At 30.7% G+C, this 20270-nt stretch overlaps 1 protein-coding gene across 2 annotated transcripts in view; it reads right to left on the bottom strand.

Annotated features, from left to right (window-relative positions):
• Window positions 1-5466: 5466 nt before the first annotated feature.
• The window catches only part of LOC129234204 (dynamin-like), a 70351-nt gene continuing 55547 nt past the window's right edge, over window positions 5467-20270 (bottom strand). Inside the window, exons 16-19 of one of the 2 annotated variants that reach the window (XM_054868123.1) lie at window positions 17438-17494; window positions 14052-14233; window positions 11780-11962; window positions 5467-6286 (exon numbers count right to left, since the gene is read on the bottom strand). In XM_054868123.1, the coding sequence (XP_054724098.1) occupies window positions 6220-6286; window positions 11780-11962; window positions 14052-14233; window positions 17438-17494 (489 nt within the window). In that variant the 3' untranslated portion in view covers window positions 5467-6219. Of the gene's footprint in view, window positions 6287-10935; window positions 11083-11779; window positions 11963-14051; window positions 14234-17437; window positions 17495-20270 lie in introns of those variants that run through there. The other variant, XM_054868125.1, reaches the window with a different exon arrangement.

Genomic DNA, 20270 nt, shown 5'->3' with positions numbered 1-20270 from the left:
AAACTTATGTGTAATACATAATTGTGTTGAAACATGTTTAACTGAAAAACCCTTTCTTAACCTATAGTACATTTACCTTTTTACCAGAGAAAGAAAATTTTGAATAAATAACCATAAGACTTTTTTTTTTTTATTTCTCCAAGACAGATTGTTTAGCTCTCTAGAGATTTTAATGTAGTCACCAAATTTAAATTGTAATTTGAAACGTGTGAAAAGAGGTTGTTTCCGAAAAAGTGGCTATACCCAGCAAGAAATACTCTGTTCCTGTCGAGCATTTAATCAGGTAAGAAGCAGAGGAAAATAGTTCCACATTTACCCAGGAAATAACCAGAATGCGGTATAAAGCATAAAAAAGCTGCATGTGAATGCAGCTAATGGTGCAGCCAAGGACCTAAAATATTCCCATTTCTTAGTTTAAATAGATTTTAAATTTTAATAACTCTGAGCTTAAACCTGTTAGCATCTCCTATTTTTACTTAGAAATACCAGTGACGGAATAGCCATGCGCGCAATTGTGAGGAGTCCCCACGGAACAATGCAAATGATAAATGCTTTACATAGTTCTGTGAAAGACAAGAAGCCCCCCTCTCCCAACCTGTAAATTTGCCACTGAGAAGAATTATAGCACAGGGACACTTAACCAATGTCTCTCGTAAACCCACCCATCTGCACACCTAAAACAACATCGCCACAAGTCAAAAAGTGTTGATTTTGAGAATTGGGTAACGGATAAACAAATACCCCGCTTATACGAATTAAGCCTTCCGGAACTCCCTATAGATGCAATGTTAAAGACCCCCGCTTAATTGAATAATTTCTCCGGATAATCGAATTGTTATTAGCTTTCAAATATTTTTCTTGAGAAATTTTTTGGATAAATTATAAAGAAATTAAGTAAGAACAATTTTTCATGTTAAAATATAAAGTAATATTTATCGCTATCATAATCCATCAAAATGTTTCCACTATTCTATCAAATTTCTTTTGTCTTTGTCATTACATAAAAAAAATTGTGCAGTCGATAATTAAATAACACATACACATTTTAGACTGATAAATATTAAATGTAAGCTACGGCACTGAGGAGGGGAAAAAAGGAGTCAGAAAAGTGTTCCCAAAAGACCTTGAGCAAGCGATTCCCAATTATGGAATTTTTCAAAACATAATGTGTACTGAAAAAAGGTGCCAAAACAAAGATTTCATAACTCAAGTTGTAGGTTACTTTTTATAATTTTCATACGTACTTGTATAGTAATTATTGAACTATTTTGTAGGTTAATTAGCTTATTACAAAAACTTTTTAGCAATACATTATTTCCTTCATATAGCAATTGATTTATTATTATTACGTTTTAAGACAAATGTTGTCAATTTAGAAAGGTAAATAAAATTTTTCCGTTTAATCAAATGCCCCGCTTTATTGAATAATATTTCTTAGAAATGACGACATTCGATTAAGCGGGGTCGACAGTAGTTCTATTAAAATGCAAGACAACCACCAATGAAAATAAATTTTAATCCTATTTTTGAAATTGTGTCAGTGTGTTATTATATTAAGCTAAGGCACATTACATTTGAATTGATTTCTCTCAAAAAGTAGTTTTTGCAGAAGTGGCAGTGTTATACTAGGTGTGCAATATGATAATTCATGAACACCTTTCACTCAAAAACATATCATTTGACTAGCAAATCAGCCAAAAGAATCACTTGATAATCAAGTGTTTAACAGCATATTTCTACTATAAAACTATACAAATAAAAATTGAAGAAGCAATCATTTGATTATAAAACTATTCAGATCACAGGGTGGCCATTCTTTTAAGAGTGACTGTGCACCCCTTAAAAACTATGAACCTTCCCCGAATAGGATTCTCCCCATAAGGACTAACACTACCAACAAATTTCAATAGCGCAGTCTGCATCATGACCTCTTGTGGGCACCCCTTCAACTGAATTTCTCAAAAAGTCAACCATTTGAGAGGTTCATTCAGTTCTGAAGTTGATCAAGAAATAACGTTCTTAACGGTAGACAACTAGAGAGTTGCGAAGTCCATTGCGCAAAACTTGGGAAAGTGAATCAAGAACATGGGATGTGGTACTTGAGAAGTTCACTGCTTGGAAATTCATAATGGAGTGCTCGAATGATCTTCAAAAATCGAGTGATTTAATAATGAAAACTAGGTCATGCCCATTAATTTTTGCCAAGGAAAATAAAACACATGGTCGGCTGATTAACTTGAGAGTTATATGTGTCAAAGCTTGAAGGTTTGTCTAATGGTAACTGCACAGCTTAATTAGTGAATAAGTCATGACCTAGGAAGGACCCCTGCTTTTAGGGGCCCCAGGTGGCTAAAATTGTTAGGTTTGATTACAGCAGTGGGGGGGAGGGTGGAGGGGGCACAATGTTTCTGGCCTAGCACTCCCCGATATCTTAATAGGGGCCCTGGTTAATTTGAAAAAGAAAAAGAAATCTGTCCTTGAGCGTGGCGGGACCAACTGTCAATAGCTGATTTTAACAAAGATTTTTTGCTCTGTAAAACAATAAGATACTGGGATACATTCAAGATATTTTCAATCAAAAAGAATTTATAATTTAGTAAGATAAGAAATAAGTAATCATAATTATTTCAGAAAAAACAAAACAAAACCCCCTTGAGAAATAACATATGATAGAAACAACTTGAAATTAAAATAATTATGTATTTTTAATACTAGACATCCTGTGATTTGACATGTTTTTTTTTATAAAATGGAAATAAAAACATTCAATTATTTATAATTTAGTTTAATATATATATTTATATTATATATAATTTTGATTGTTACAAATACTACAATGAAAAAATGCATTGCACTGATATTGAAATTAATATGATAAAATTTAGTTAAAAATATATTTTCGCATCATTTACAAATACAGTTTGTTTTAAGGAGCCCAATTTGATGAAAATAACAGCAATGCTAAGTTTTGTATTATGAAATACAACTTATGATGATTGGTATTACATCTGTAATCATATACAACAATAAAAATACTAAAAGAAATAATACTGTGAAAACAGTTGATGCATTAAAAAGATGGTTTACCAGCAACCTTAATACATGATTACTTCAGACTGCATTGTTGAACATTTCAATTATATCTTTTGCAATTTAAAAAAGCTGTAATGAGGCAATTCAATTTTTAAAATCAAAACCTATAAATACTAATTTTTTTTTACAGAAAGAGAAAATGTTGTTTCAAAACAACAATTTAACAGCACATAAATTCACTTCAAAATGATGGGCTAGAGTTTGGAGAAGCATACATATGTGTTGCATTCGAAAGGTTGTTAAACACTAGCCAAACATAATCTCAAAAATTGATAGTTTATTATCTTTTGAGAATGAAATGAAAGAGAGAGAGAATATTTTTACAATAAAACTACAGTACTCCTCACTAAATCGTGCCTCAATATAACACTCAATTGGATATATCGCGTTTTTCCTTCATCTCCCGAAAATAATATTTAAAATAAATGTTGCTTTACATTTGATGCAGTGAGGAGCAAAGGGATGTGTCAAAATTAAAAATTTGGAGATAACCAGTACAAATGGTAGGTGAACCTCTCCTCTGTCTTGGGGCAAGAGATATTACTAGTAGCCCTAGTAGGTGCTGTTATACAGCATGATTTGGAATTTTTTTTTAAATTAAAATTTACCTAGGAAGTTATCTTTAAACCCGTTTTACTCAAAACTTGAAAATAACCACTTATATCCCTTTGCTTATCACTCCCTCATTTGATATCATAGAAAAAAAAAGTTATATTTCTCAGAAAAAGTATTTTCTTCCTTTTTAATCAATGAACAAAACTGGTACATTTTCCATTCATCTGAATTCGTTGCAGTTTAAACTGCAACGTTTAACTGGTATGAAAATTTTCATTTGTTTTTATTAAGAGAATAACCTTCAAATGACCATAGATAAATCTTTTTGTAGGCGCACGTCATTAATTTGTACGTTAATTGAATAATTACTTTTATGACCTCAGTTATATCACGTTTTTTTTTTTTCCGTTGTTTCCCAACAAACACAGTATAATGAGGGGTTACTGTATTTTCAGTAGAAATGTTTCTTTTGTAAACCCCACTTTTTTCCTTATATAAAATAAGTTTTAAAAACTATGTGGTATAAACAAATTGGGTCATAAGTTTTTCTTACTTATTTTTGAAGTGAATGAAAAATAATTAGTTAGAAGAATAAGTAATAGCATGTGAACTCTCTTAGCAGCAGGACTATGTCTACAAACATTCACTGCTAATTTAAAGAAACCAGCTTAAATATATTCCAACTTTCTGTCAAGAGGGTTCATAATACAAACAGGGCTTCCTCCACCAAACGGGGAAGGGGGATTTATGGTACTGTCTAAAGTAGTGATTTTTTTTCGGGGGGGGGGGGCACCCTTGATCTCAAAGAACTATAGTGAGAAATAAATTAGATTTTATGGAGAATTTTTTTTTAACTTAAAGTTGTTAAATATACAAAGTTAATTTGAACAACAGTAATATCTTACGTTTTATGGATCTCTAATTTGTAAGTCAATATTCAGAAACTTACAACAAAGTTGTTAATTTTATTTAAAGCGACCTCCCTTTTTAATGCAAAACGATGGGAGCGTATAGATGTAAAAAGTCATCTGATGAAACGAAAAGCAATTAGAATGTTTATTTCTTAGAAGTCCAATAGAAGGGGAAAGAAATTGAGATCAGAAAATAAGTCAAAATTAAACTAATCCTTTGACATAGAGTAGAATATAAAATTGATTTGTGAATAATGAATGCATGGGTTCAATACTTTTTACTGGGAATTCAAAAGCTCAACATTAAATAGAAATTTTCATTATAAAATGCCCACAATAAAGATTTATTTTAAATATAGAATTTATTACTTTTATACCTTCATAGAGTACAATTCTGATTATTCATACATTGAAAAATATTAAATGTAACATATTTCATGGAAGATCTCAGTTGATATCCGATTAACCTATTAATTTGTACCAGCCAGGAAAATAATATCTATAGGAGTGATTGTGGATTCAAAATAGTGTGTGTTGGGGGGGGGGGGAGTAATTATTTATGTAATATTTGTGTATATATATTTGTCAACAAAATTCATGCTCTCATGCTCTCTCTCTTTACATTTTTCCTAACGTTGAAGCATGATATCATGAAGATTCAAACAGACAAGTGGAATAGAAACCACGTTCCAATTACTATCAAGGTATAATATATTTTGTATAATAATTTCAAACAATAAAAATGTCAAAATATTACAGTAATTTAGTCTGAAACTTTTATATAGCCACAAATAACAATTTAAATTTTTACAATGATTTTGTAATTAACGTATTGCACTATTTTTTTAGTTTACAAAAGCAACTTCATGCAAAGAAAAACATCTTCAGAATTGTAAAAAAGGTAAATTGTGAGGTAAAAAAATAAATAACTCATGAGTATAAAACTCTGTATAAATAAAAAGAAATAGTACAATACAGATTTGAATTCAACAAAACGTTTTTTCAGTACAATGGAATGTTAAATATTTATAACTTCAAAACAACATAATTCACAGGTGCACAAAACATGAGGTTTTAATTTTTTTATTTTTAAATCACAATGAATATTTTTTAAAAAACGATATGTGAAAAATCACAGCTCTCAAAACAATGTGTACAAATTTAAAACTTAAAGAAACAATGTCAAAGGATTCAATATTCTTTTGCTTTAAAATCATTCTAAAAACATTTCAGAAACTGAATTAATAAAAGCCCAGAAAAGGAAAACTGAAACACTTTCGTGCCAGTTACAAATTGATTTGGCACAAAGAACAAAAAAAAAAAAAAAAAGTAAACAATCACATACATGAATTAATATCAGTTTTATCCATTCAGACTGCCATGTGTCAAACAATATTTCTAATGAAAGCCCAGAATCACATAATGCAATTCAAGAAAAAATATAAATATAAATCTTTATTCACATATCAACAATATAAATTTAATAATACTCTTTTACAAAAATCATGACTGTAACTTCACACAACAATCTATACAAACAGTTCCAATTCATGTCATTTGTAAAACATGTAACATGCACAGACATTAGTCCCATGATGAAATGATGATCAAAGTGCATTACCGGTAATTAATGAAGTTATTTGAAAATTCAAAATAACATCTAATTGTTCCTTGCTTGAACTTGGGGACGATCTGGAATTCTAGGAGGAATTAATGGAACTGGCCTCCTGTATAAAACAAGACCAATTTTATTTAATGTTCTTATAACACAATGAAAATTATTTTGGATACACATAATTTTCAACCACTTTTTCTACAAAAGTTAAAAACATCATTAACGAACTATAAAAACCATGACATGCTATTAAAAAAGAATTAAGAATGATTTGAAAAGACTGTTATTAATGTTTAATATACCTCGAATAGCCAAAACACCAATTTTTCGATACAAAAGAAATTATGATTATTGTATTGATAAAACATTTAAAAATACTACATTTATTTCAAAATGAACAATCACTTTTTCTCACACACACTCAAATTTTGTTTCGTCCAGTGTTGGTACCTTTTACTTTTTCAGTTGAAGGGCCACAGGAGAAGAATAATCTAAGCCCACCACACAAAAAATTTCAATATTACGTTTTTTAAGTTAGATGTCTAAATCTTTTCCTTGATAGCCCAACCTTTATCCTATTCTAACTCAGTGACAATGATATTTCTTGCATGAATGATCTTATATAATGAAATACTGAGCGTATATACCTATGTAACTATGTATGTCCAAGTTACTTCTCCTGAACGCCAATGAACTGACTATCGACCCAGGTATTGATGGATTCGTAATCTTCCCCTTTTCATGTTCGGCTATTTAACAAAATCCTCAAACAATAATTAGCAGAGATATCAATTAAAAACTATTAATTATGACACTTCAGATTTTAAAATAAAATCCCTATTTTTTGAAGGTTTTCCTCCATTAAAATTATTATTCAGTGCTTCATCTCGACTTTCCGTAACAATGCTTTTATACTAAAATTTGCAGCGTGAATAAAATCATTGAGACGAAAGATCTGTCGCCATTTTTTTTCCCTCAAATATGAAAAGGTAAAATTCTGTTTTTTTTTTTTTTTTGTGTGTGTGGCTTTTCCTGTAATCGGAGGATTTAAAATGTTTCCTTTTTGGTTATTTTTCCGCAATCTGCCGCAAAATTTTACTGATTTGTTTTTGGTTCAAGCCTGGTTGTTGAACACGCGTCACTTCACATAACTTTTATTTTCGAGGTAAAACGTGCAAAGTGGGTGACACAGCTACTATTACAATTAAATACAGTCAGAAATAATCTAACAGTTCCCATGGCAACCTGGGTTTGGCAGAAAAATACTTTGATCATTTTCTCTTGTGGCCCTTCAGTTATTTCTCACAAGAGAACAATTCCCAAAAGAACAACTGAGTATATGCATACAGTGAAAATCTATTGATCATTAGTAAAATTGAGGAAGTAAAAGCAATGGGATGTAAGTTGACTTTTTAAGTTTTGAGTGAAATGGGTTCTAAGTTAAACCCTTAGGTAGGCTTTCATTTAAAAGTTTTTCTAAATCATGCTGTATAGCCACACTTACTAGGGCTACTACTAGCATCTCTAGCCCCCCTCTCCCCCCCCCCCAAAAAACAGATGAGAGTTTCTCCTACCATTTGTACTAATTATTTCCAAATTTTTAACTTTGGCCCTTACACCCCTTTGCTTCTAGGTACTTCAATTCATACATGCATGTAATGAAAGACATTCTCGATCAAGCAGAAATCCAGAGTTGAAACTGACGTAGGTCTCTACACTTCAAAAAGTGTTACGTGCACGTCAGTGAATAGCCAAAACAGATCTAAGAAAACTTGTTCTTGTTTTTAAAATGAGTTAAGATTTTCTCCCCTTTCTCGTCTTCTGCTTCCCTGTGCACTAGACATGCAGCACTTCAGAGTTGGCACCAATGCACAGATTATATTGATAAGATGTAAAATTAGTGCTGTTAGACATGCTACGATCGATGGTGGATCCAGAAGCTTTTAATGGGGAGAGGTGATTGATGTTTAGTACTTACCCCTTACAACATATCCTGAACTCCAGTCCTAAAGTTTCGAACCCTATCCCTTCCTCTAATGTAAAACGAGGCGGCCTGTAATTTTTAGGACTTCAATTCCAAAACTTTTTCAGGGGAGAGATGATAAAAAATCTCTTCTTTTATCATCATTGAATATCAAGCGAAATTGTGTTTTTCCAATTGTTCAATATCAAAAACTTGCCCACAACCCTTCCCTTGTATCTCTGCTTTAATTTTTTAAAGCTTGTTATGACCTCCACTAGAGGAGAAAATTCTGCCTTGTCATACATAATACCACTCCTCAGGTGAAAATTTCAAGAAATTCAATTGTTTGATTAGAAGAAAAGTTCCTTTATTTCATGCTATTTTAAAAAGTAATTCAATCTTTTGCTCAGCTATGCAGAAATTAGTTTTTCCACGATCATAAAGCAGTAAAAAAAAATCATTGCTTAACTACTGACTAGTTGGCTATTCAATACTTTTTTTAAAATTTTTATGCTGTTGTTCCTAAGAAAATCTAGATCTCTAATTCTCATACATAAAATTTAACTCCTATTTAGCATCATGTGATTAATATATTGATTTAATTGATTAATAGCAGACACCCATATATATATATATATATATATATATATATATATATATATATATATATATATATATATATATATATATATATATATATATATATATATACTAAGAACAAGCAATCATCATTCTTTGAATATGTCAAACTTTCCAATTGCAGAATAAAAATATTTTCACCAAAAATATCAGCGAGCAACAAAATGCTCAAGTATGCAACATGGCATTAACAATATTTTATATTAAATTGTTTCAACTATGTTGCAATTTTCAGCATATAACTGATCCTAAAGCTCTAAGTTAAAGCACCTTTTTGAAAACACAGTTAATAGAAACTGATACTACAATTTCACGCTTCAAATTTTAAGTATAATATTTATATACTTCTCTAGAAACAAAATAAGTGAATTTCATTAATTTTAACTTGTCATAATATCACATTTAAAACACTACAATAAAGTGAACTACAGTAAAAATCATGTTTTTTAAAAATATATTTTAATGATTTTTAAAACCATATGACGTCTGAACATTAAGTAAAATAAGTATGAATTAAGCCTTTTGGAATTAATGTACAATTTAAACTTTCAACCACCTTTTAAATGTTGGTATTAAATTCAAAAATATTAGTTTTTCAAATGAAATTGCTGATAATCTCATTCCTAATAATTTAAATACAGAAATACATTTTTTAATAGAAAACTTTACCTACAACTAATCTATAATGTGAAATATCTTAAAGAACAAGTTCAGCGTTGAATGCACATTGATTGCATTATTTCAAGTCTAAAAATATTATTTTTTTTAGATTTAATAAACACATCTAACAATCATTCAAGCAAAAAGTTGATACTTAATCATTCGATAAATTTAAAGCAGCATACATTTGTTTCGCTGAACTAAATACTATATTCACATAAAATGCTCACACATAAGAACAACGTACACATCTATAACTTCTATTATATATTTTATTATTAACAACCCTATATTAAATTCATCTCTATTTTATTATTCTTACTTCAAAAAGAATTTTTCATATTCTCAGATTTAACTTACACTTATCTATATGATTCTAGATTACACACCAGTTTTTAACATCACACACATTAATAACAATTAACAAAGTGCAAATACACCAAAATGTCTAACAAAAAGTTAAAAAAGCTCAAATATTGCTATAACCTAAAATTCTTCTTTATAAGCTTGCAACAGTTTCTGCGAAATTGTTTGCTTCTAAATACATGAGAAATACAGATGATGTTTATACAAATATTAATTTATGTAGAAAAGGGAAATATTTCAAAAATAAATCAACCAGTTAGTGTCAGGGAGAAAAGAAAAAAAAAAAAAATAAATAAAAATATAAACTCATTAAAAATATATATATATTTTAGCATTGGTTTCTAATAAATTGATAAAACTCTCAAAATGAACGATATGTTTACATTGACCCTATTAGTTTCCGTACATTTATGAGGATTGCACAACATTCATATGCAAGAAAAAGTTCTAAACTATAATCTAAATGTAGTTCTAGCAAAATGTTTTAATTAAAATATAATACATATACATAATTATTATACAGGACCCATTATAAGTAGAAAAATCTTCCCTTTGTACTCTTAAACGTAAGAGAATAAAAGATAGATTTTTCTTTTTTGATAGAAATTTCTTGAAAGATAATTTAGATAATTTATGATACATTTAACTGTCATCTCTCAATTTTCAAAGAATTAAAAAGTTATTTTTATGGACAAGATTTTTTTTCTCTTAGCCACATTCGAGAAATAAAATGTTTTAGTTTTACTTTTTACAGTGAAACTAAATGCTACTTTCATTTGTTTGTAAATTTAAATAAATATTTTTCCAGAGGAGTAATGTTTTGCTAAACATATGGCTTAAAAAAAAAAAAAAAAAAAAAAAAAAAATCAAAACACATATAACACATTCCAGTGACATCTGGAAGAAGTTCTTCTGTAGGACTCATTTCAAATATTCAACACATGAAAACAAGGTTAGAAAAGGACATCTGCAGTGTTTACATAAAGCAAACAAGAATATGTAAGAAGGCAGTGGAAAACAAACACTCATCAATAAAAAATTACTTTGCTAGTTAACTTATGTTTAAACTTGAATGGCACAACATATTTACACATCTAAGAACAGTGAAGGGCCCTGACATAATAGCATAGAAAAGCAAATAGAAAATAGACACAAGAGAAAAGCTACTGGAAGTGCTGAATTATTCGGCAGTGGCAGGGTTCATCCCACCGGGTGCACCATAAGAAGCTTTGATTTAGGTTCGAGGAGGAATGGAAGGTGCATTTCCACTTGGGCTACGACTGCACACAGAGAAAAGTAGCAAAAGAGAAGAGAGAAATTAGAATACAAGGTACACAGAAAGAAAGAGAAACAGAAGAAAAATAGTGCATTAAAACATTAACATTCTTAAATTCCGACAATATATTATGATTGATAAACTATTAATTGGTATTGAAAAAGTTTTGAATAATTATTCAGATTTATCTCAAAAAATTAGAAGAATCCTTATCACAAATGCATATAATATTTACTATATTTTTATTGCATTTTTTAAACATATTTTTATTTTTCACTCGCTTAGTTTCGTATATAAGATGAAAAAAATATTTTATTCACTTAATCGTCTGAATGATGCATCATATTTCAACATTACTACATTTATGTACATGGCTACTAGTACATAGACATTGAATTAAATTATTTTTTCTTCATTAAATCTGAAATGTAGGAGTAAATAAAAAAGGAAAAACATAATTTTGAGATTAACACAATGTGTATTAAAAGGAAACATTAAAACAAGCTATTGCTTCACAATATTAAAACATTTTAAGGCAGAAATCATTCTTAAATGCAGGTATCTGCACATCCTGGTGCAAAAACAAGTAACAGGATTTTATTGCAGATAATTAAACGGAACACAGAGAAACGGAAGACAAATAATTCAATTTTAAAAGCAAATCATAATTGTGCATAAAGAAAAAAGAAAAGTTATCTTACGAAGGTAGGAGAGGTGGAGGTAGACCAGTTCCACTCAATGGTCTCGGTGGTGCAGATGGTGGTGGCATTCGATTTGAGCCAGCTGGTGGTCCTGGAGGCTGACGATTGCTGAGGGGAGGAGGAGGAGGAGCCCTACCACCAGTTGGATTTCTCCTACTGCCTCCTGGAGATGGCGATGACGGCCTAAACATAAAATGAATGGTTCATTCGTAATATTTTGTTTATAAAATTATGAAACGAATGGACACAGTTAACGAAATTTTTTGACAGTATTATGTTATGACAAAATATTTCAAAAATGCAAGCAAATCATTTTTAGCAACAAAAAACAGGGTTTGAAAATATCATATTTTTGAAAATATCGAAAATATCCGATATTTTGATACGTTATCGGATATTTTGATATACATCCGATATTTTCAATCAACCCAAACTAAAGTCTTCAAAATAGTAAATGCATCCTCAAATCACTCTTGATTTTCATACATTATTTTTGCAATATCTAGACTTAAAATTAAAGTTTCTTTCATTATTTATATCAAAAATTTAATTTTACATTTCTATCAATTTTAATCGAGTTCATTTAGCATTAGCTGTTTTACTCATTTTTCTTCTGTTAGTTACTATTACACAGTTATATGATTAAAAAATAAAAAATGCATTAGTCAGTACACAGTCTTAAGACTTGTTTTTACCTTTTTTTTTTGCCCAACATTTAATATTTAATTAGGCACTTTTAATATGAAATAAAATAGTTACATCACTAATAATTTTATGAATATGAAATAAAGAGCAATGCTATATTACTTTGTAATATTAATGATGAATTGATACACATCTTAAAAATATAGTACCTAACTTTTTGGTTGTTTTTAATAATAAATGAACAATAGTATTATGATTTTTATATTGAAAATACCGTAGTTAAAAATAATAACTATCGAAAATATCAAAACATCATGCATATTTGAAAAATAAATATCAGATGTATATCGTAATATATATTATGATATATATCTACGAACCCTGACAAAAATAGTTAATGATTTAATTAATAAAATTAAAACATAAAAAAAACAGCACAAGTAAAAAAATATACATAAAATCTCAGAAATTATACAATTCGAAGACAGGACCAGAAGCATTTGCCACCTTTTCGATTTAAATAAAGAAAAGGTGCTGAATATGATTAAAAGAAAAATATTTTATCACAGACTGCTGTATCGTACAATTTCTAGTAATTAAACTAATATTCAGTACCCTTTGATATTTAACTTATTGTCAGAATATTCAACTTCAGTATAACACAAGAACAAATCAAATACTAAGTAAAAATACTATGTATAATTCATAAACGAAATATTTTGGATAAAAGCAAGAAACTGATTTAAAGCTACAGAACCTTCATTCAGTACAGTAGCTTCAGAAAACTATGAAAATAAGAGTAACAGGGCAAAGCAAAAAAGGACTGTGTTGTTTTCTTTCAATGCATTCATAAAATTATCAATTTAATTTAAAATTACTAGTACAAGTATTACAACTGCTTTCAACATAGTTCATAATGTACTATAATAACTAACATAATGCACAGCAATTAAAATCTACAGATTTTAAGTGGTTACAAAACTTTCAGAAAAACTCAAGTTCTTTTCAAAGTTAGAAAATTTTTTTGATCCTCTCTACAGTAGCAAATGATGCACAATTTACAATAAGTCATTTCTAACCTTGAGAAATCTAAAGACTTACATTTTCTTTTCTGTAGTTTTGGCAAGTAGCTGTCTTTCTATTAAATTTTGCTCTATAAACAATGATTTTTTTTGGGGGGGGGATGGGGGGGGGAGTTTCTTGAAGGAATGGAAAACAAGTCACATATAACCCTAGAATAAGCACAGATCTAGAATGGGGGGGGAGGATCATGGTTTCCCCCTTTAAGTGGCAAACATACTCTAAAACTGCAATTTAGGGACTTATATTTCGAAAAAAATCAGCCCAGAACTCCTATTCCAGACCCATGGCAGACAGCGTGTTTTTGTCTAGTTTTTTAAGGAAATGGACTTACAAAACTTGCACTTTTAGGCTAAAACACTGGTTTAAAAATATGCCGGGAAGGAAATTTCCACCACAGTGATGAACGGAAACTGTTTATCGTTTTTTAAAGTTTACCCTTTTTTGATATTTTAAGATAATGACTCCCACCAAAACCAGAAGCAGGATCCGCCCTTGCTGATGTTTATACATCAAAATTATTTCAATGTATGGAGACATGTAATACCTAGGAGAATCTGGTGTTGAAACCTTCAGCCAATCATCTTTAACTGGTGGTGGCATCGGAGAATACGAAGTATGCATAGAAACATCACCAATAATATTTAAGGCTTCTTTACAGGCATGGTACATTCTTAATAACTCTTCTCTCTTATGAGCTTCTTCGGGTGATTCTTCCATCAGAGAACTCTAAAGTAAAGGAATGAAAATTCAATTAGAAAGAGAACATTAGTAGCAATTTTATAGTTGAACAATGGTTTCAGTAAACACCTGTTCAAGGTATACTTCCCTTACAAACCCTTTGATTTATTGTTTAACACTAGCAAGATAAAGGGGGCCTGTGTGGCCCTTGCGTACTTAGTTGTTCAATAACTGGAATAATATCCAACAGAGCTTTTTGACTTTTCATTATATGACACTATTTGAATTCTTGCGTAATCATTTACCTCATAGTACTGTACATCGTTGCCTCAGAGCAACAGTAGGATATCTTAGTGTCGTTATTCCTGGGATTAGATGCCAGTGTTGCTCTGAGGTGACGAAATATACTTAGAAAGACACTTATACTTAGAAAGACAGAAGGGGCCACAGTGGCTCCTATGCTATTTTACGATAAAAAGATATTTTTTCCCTTTCTCCTAATTATTGCAGCATTAAAAAAAATGCTATTCACTCTGGTTTAAGATGTAACTTCCTCTTTATGCAGTCAGTTGGATATCCAAATGCTATAAACTATACCAATTGCTTACCAGTCAAACGGTAGCCATTGATCCTTAGAAAGATAAACTAATTCTACCTTTTGGCAAGTAAAGACAGAAAAAACGAAAATAATTACGAACTAAGTTTTTATTTAGTCATAAAAGAAAGTGCACGGGGCATGCAGGCTCACTCGGGAATTTTTTTAAAAAAAAGAATCCACTAGAAAAATGGGTAGGGGCAGTGACATAGCTAGGGAGGGGCGGAGGGGGCGGTCACCCCAGGGGGCGCCTTTGATGTGAAAAATAACACAGGGTATTCTCCCAAAACGATTTTAATGGCATAGAAAAACTGGAGGCGAAAAAATAGTCTTTGAAGTGAAAGGTTTTGGTAGACTATGATCATAAAATTACTTTAGGGCTTGTGTACTAAGCCGAATAAACTGTTTTTGGAAATTCGGAATTTCATGTTTATAAAACGTTGCCCTGTAGTCCTATATGTACCACAAAAACATTTATCAACATATGAACATATGAGCACTACTGCTGGTTTTACTTTCCCTTTGTCTGAAGCTACAAACTGAGTGAGGTGGCAGAGGAAAATCAAGGTCAAGGAACCAATGGTTTTTCTGCCTTTTTTTCCTCTGTAGAGTTTAACTAGGCAGGAAACATTGAAATGCTGTAAGTTTTCATTATAAAAGGAATTAGGAATGTTTCTTAAAAACTTCATCAAAATAAAAAAATGTGTGTCACAAAGACACACGATAGAAGTGAAACTTTTATTTTAACTCTTTTTTTACACTCTGAACTGTCACTTCACCCGCATGTTTTCTTTTACCTCACGTTCTTGTTTTTTCTGCCCTTTACTTAGGTGTATTCACAACAAAATTATAAATTTCAATGATCAAAATTGATCAAAATGCCGAGAAAACTAAACAATACTCGAAGTCCGCTTTTTAATTATTGCTAAAAACAATGAAAAATACTAGTAATTATAGAGTTCATTTTGTTAATAATTAACAAACTGATTTCAAGGCTGAAAAAGTAATGTGGATTAAGTTTTTAAATAGAGGACTTAACTTGAATCAAGGAAATTTTCCAAAACCTACACTATCTGAAAAGTTTAAAATAAAGTCGGGTCCGTACCCTGGGTGGTAACTTCTGATAACAACAACTTTAAGTGCAGCACCCAGACACGGACACAAAAGAGAGTCATGAGCCTCTTGGCGAAACCAACAAGAAATTAAAATTGCGTTTCTGCAACTTTAAATTAGGAAAATATCAGGGACAGAACCCCAATCCTCACTCCCTTTCCCACTGTCACAAAAAATAAGTAAAACATACATTTTTAGGATTTCACTTTTGAAAATTTTCCAGGAGGGGTGCGCTTTTTTCTCACTTGACTTGTCCACATGTAGACTAAAATGATGGCATTTGTTTAGCATTCCAATCTCGCGAATGTCCCTGGTTCCCCTAATATTTCCAAAGCTTTAAATTGCGTTTTAGAGTCTCAATGTCAAAAAGTTTCCCCAGAACAGTGCCCAAACCTTGTCTTTTCTCTTAACATAAACAAACGTAGCCTTAAAGGCATTTTCAGACCTGCAATCTTGAAACATTTCCGAGGGTTAATGTTCACTACTTCTTTTAAGATTGACTTTTAGACTAACATCGAGTTTTTAAAAGATCAATACCAACAAATTCCTGACGGCAATACTCAAACCCAGACTATTCCTCCAAAGTGATCAAAGATAAGCTTAAAACACATGCACAGTGATTAAACTTCGAAAAATTTCCCAGGGATTTCCCTAAACCCTCCGCCTTAACCGATGTCCTCAAAAATAGCCTAAAATTGTGTTTTTTCAAACTGCGGCTTCAGAAAAATTCTAAGGAAGGGGCCTCAAAAGGTCACTCGTTTAGAAGGTCACCCCGCATTTAAGGTCACTTTTCTAAAGTTCTGGCTCAAGGAATAGGAATTCTATGCTGTGTCCTCTTGGATATATGCTCAGGTCATCATACATTAATCGCTTATAAGGTCACTTCTGTCTGATTTCTTTAAATGATTTCATGCTTAACCGATTCACTTCCAAGAATTTTCCGCGATATACAATCCTTAAGAAGCGAAAAGTCGTATTCCTATTAACTTAGCATGTGGGGTATCGAATGCAGTAGAAAGTGAGTATTACGAGAGAAACCCTAAAATATGATGTTTTAACGAGGGCATGTACATATCGCACTAGTCATGAGAAGCTGAAGAAAAATTTCAGAAACCAATTAGAAACCATTGTGCTTAAACTAAAGAAAAAAACCTATCAGTCCTGCATTTATGATAATTTTAAACTAGTTAAGTTGCACATCAGTTCTCTGCTTGGGCATATTTGTATGCAGATATACTCTAAATGAAAGTTCTAAAAAATCATTTTGAAATTTCTTATTGCTTCCAAAAGATTTAATTGGTTCAAATCTATATAACTTTTATAACCTAATTACTGATATTTTTGAACAAAATTAAATTTGAAAAAGAATTAATGCATATACATGTTTATTTATTAATAAATATACATGAATCAGTTATAAGGTGCCTCCGCTTATAAGGTCAGTTTCGTGAAGTCCCGAGAAGTGACCTTATATCAAGGTCCGATTGTATTTACAGTAAAAATGTGCTGATTATATCTTACTATATTATGAGTTACAAACTTACCTGATCTCCAGCAGAGTAAAGACTAGCTAGCAATTCTGAATAAATAAAATCTTTGGTCTGAAAAAAAAAAGATAAAATCAGGTTTGAAATTCAATATTGACAAGATTTTTGAAACTTCTTATACTAATAAATTTTATATCTTATATCTTTAAACGTGCAATTCTTGTGTGCATGTATATATATTTATATATACAGTCAATTCTCAATAACTCAAAATCTGAAGAGATTGACGAAAAACTTTGACTCGGAAGTTCGATTTACCGCTAGTTTCGGTTTTCGACGTATTCAGCAGCGGGCTTCTTAAAACTGAAATGATGATAATGCTGATTAAGTATTCATATGTATCTCTTACATCTGTCGTTTCTTGGAAGAAGATCCAAAGGGTGGTGAAAATATTAATATTTTGTTAATGCTTTGCTTTTCAAGTATAATGAAAAAAGCCCTTCGAACCTTAGAAATACACAATTAGACAAAAACAAGTTCTTTTAAAGTTGAGCAAGGATTGGTCATCTATGTATGATATTCTATTTCAGAGACTATTTTTACTGTAGAGTTTTAACAATTTCAGTAAATCAAAACTATAACTGATTCAGAGAAAAGAAAATTAAGGTTATTGAAGTTTCGCCACAACCAAGTTTAAGCATTAAATAAAACTCTTTCTATTTGTGGATATCGTCGCCTTAGAGCAACCGTCGGATATCTTAGTGTTACTGATGGGATTAGATATCTTAGCGTTGCTCTGAGGCGACAATATGTCAAACAAGAAACTATCAAGGGAGAAAGAAAACTATCAAGAAACCATCAAGTGAAAGAAACTATCAAGAAAGAAGACTATCAAGAAGAAAAACTCAAGAAACTATCAAGGGAGATCTATCTTCTTTGAAACAAAGGAGGGAGATCAAGAGAGAGAAGGGAAAAAAGCCTTAAAAGGGTGTTTGAAATTTCTAAAAGTTACTTTTGTACATGATTTCTTCCTGTTAGAATTACTAATTTGCTTTTAAATTTGAAATGTTTATTATTCTTGTGATTCTTTACAAAAATAATGAAAAGTGGTTTGCTAGAATATGATTCATTACTATTACTATCAATTTATTTGTAATGCATACAATTTTTAAATTGCCATTTTTGCTCAAGGAGTAGTAGATGTTTACCACTAATTAGTTAAGTTGAAAATACAGTTGATTCTCGCTACAATGCAATTCAACTCATGTGAAATGGTCATAACGCGAATTTTTGACGAGTAACGAATTTTAGAGCTGACCCGAATTCCTCGTCCACAACACGAATTTTTTCGAAAGGAAGTATCGGCTTTATTACTGACTACTAAATATTGATTTAGTGCATGTTATTACATTCCTTTAGCATCACTGAAAACCAAAGTTCCCACATCAAACTAGTCTACACATTGCATTGTTAGTGCATCAAAAAACCACTCAGCAACTTTTTTTTTTTCATTCTAAACATTAAAGTTGATGAAATATAATGGCACCTTAGTGTACTGTTTCATTTAAAGTTTGTGAAAATGAGATGAAAAAGAAAGTTTCTGACAAAAAGGTTAAAAATCGTGATATGCTTGAACAACTACAAAACGTCGACGGTAGCAACGCAATAAGTATGAGTAATGTTTCATACGTACAATTAAAAGTCAAAACAAAAAGATATCTGTAAAAGTTCAGAACTTAGTTTCAATACTGAAACTTGCAGAGTCTAAGAAAATACCAGGAAAATGGAAGCTGCTCTTGTATTGTGGATTAAAGAGATCAGGAAGAGGGGCTGTTGCCATAAAAGGAAACCTTATAAAAGTAAAGGCGAAGCAACTGTATTTTAAAATGTATTAGATAAGAATAACAATCTGATCATGGAGCATAAATCTACGTCATCTTCATTTTTTACTCATAAATATTATTATTGTACCAATACTGTACAGTACTATTACAGTGCAGCATTTTATTATTACTACATACTGTGGGTACGATGTTTTAATTTATGTCTTTCCCTCCCATCGATCATTCATTTTCTGCAGCTTTAAGTATTTTATATTGAATAAGTTTCTTTTTTAAATTTTTTAAATACAGTAAAAGCTCAATTCTTTATGTAAGAAACTGTAATGTATAACTGAGGAATGCTTTAAAGCAGTTTGAAGGGTATTTACAAATGTCTAAAAGAATTTGGTATGTTTCTGAAAAATTCGTATACATAGTATTCCAAAACGCGAAATTTCGACTTATGCAAGGAGTCTTGGAAAACATCTCTCGCTTAAGGCGGGACTCGACTGTATTTGAAACAGAAAGTGATCAAGGGGCATTCCACGGTATTTTTGACATTTATGTAGAGTCCGTAATGTGACCTTTTTGCCATAACTTTTTAATTTACTGTTTGATTAGCATATTATTTTATTTTGATCTTTTCCTACCAACACACCAGCTCAAATTAAAATAATTTGCAAATCAAACAGTAAATAAAAAAGTTATGGCAAAAAAAGGTCACATTACGGATTCTACATAATGTCAAAAATACCGTGGAATGCCCCTCCAGGAAGAGTTTGTTCCTCGGAAGGGAAAAAAAAAAGAAAAAAAAAAAAGCTCTAATTTAATATTTTTTTAAAAAATAATTTTGGCCTTAAAAGCAAAACTTCAATGTAAAACATAATGTTACTAACTGATGCCTATCACAAGGTGTTGTTATTATGTAAACATGCTTTCTATTAAAATCGTGAAAACTAAAACTTTTATTTTGGAGAATAATTCTGCGAAGTATGTTTGTTAAATTATTATTCTTAAACAGTAAAAATCAATAAAAGTCAGGGTAGAATATTTTAAATCACAAAAATACT

Source organism: Uloborus diversus, chromosome 1 (genome assembly GCF_026930045.1).
Source record: "Uloborus diversus isolate 005 chromosome 1, Udiv.v.3.1, whole genome shotgun sequence".
Lineage (NCBI taxonomy): Eukaryota > Metazoa > Arthropoda > Arachnida > Araneae > Uloboridae > Uloborus > Uloborus diversus.
Note: the sequence above shows the minus strand (reverse complement) of the source record. Positions and strands in the feature narration are given on the sequence as shown.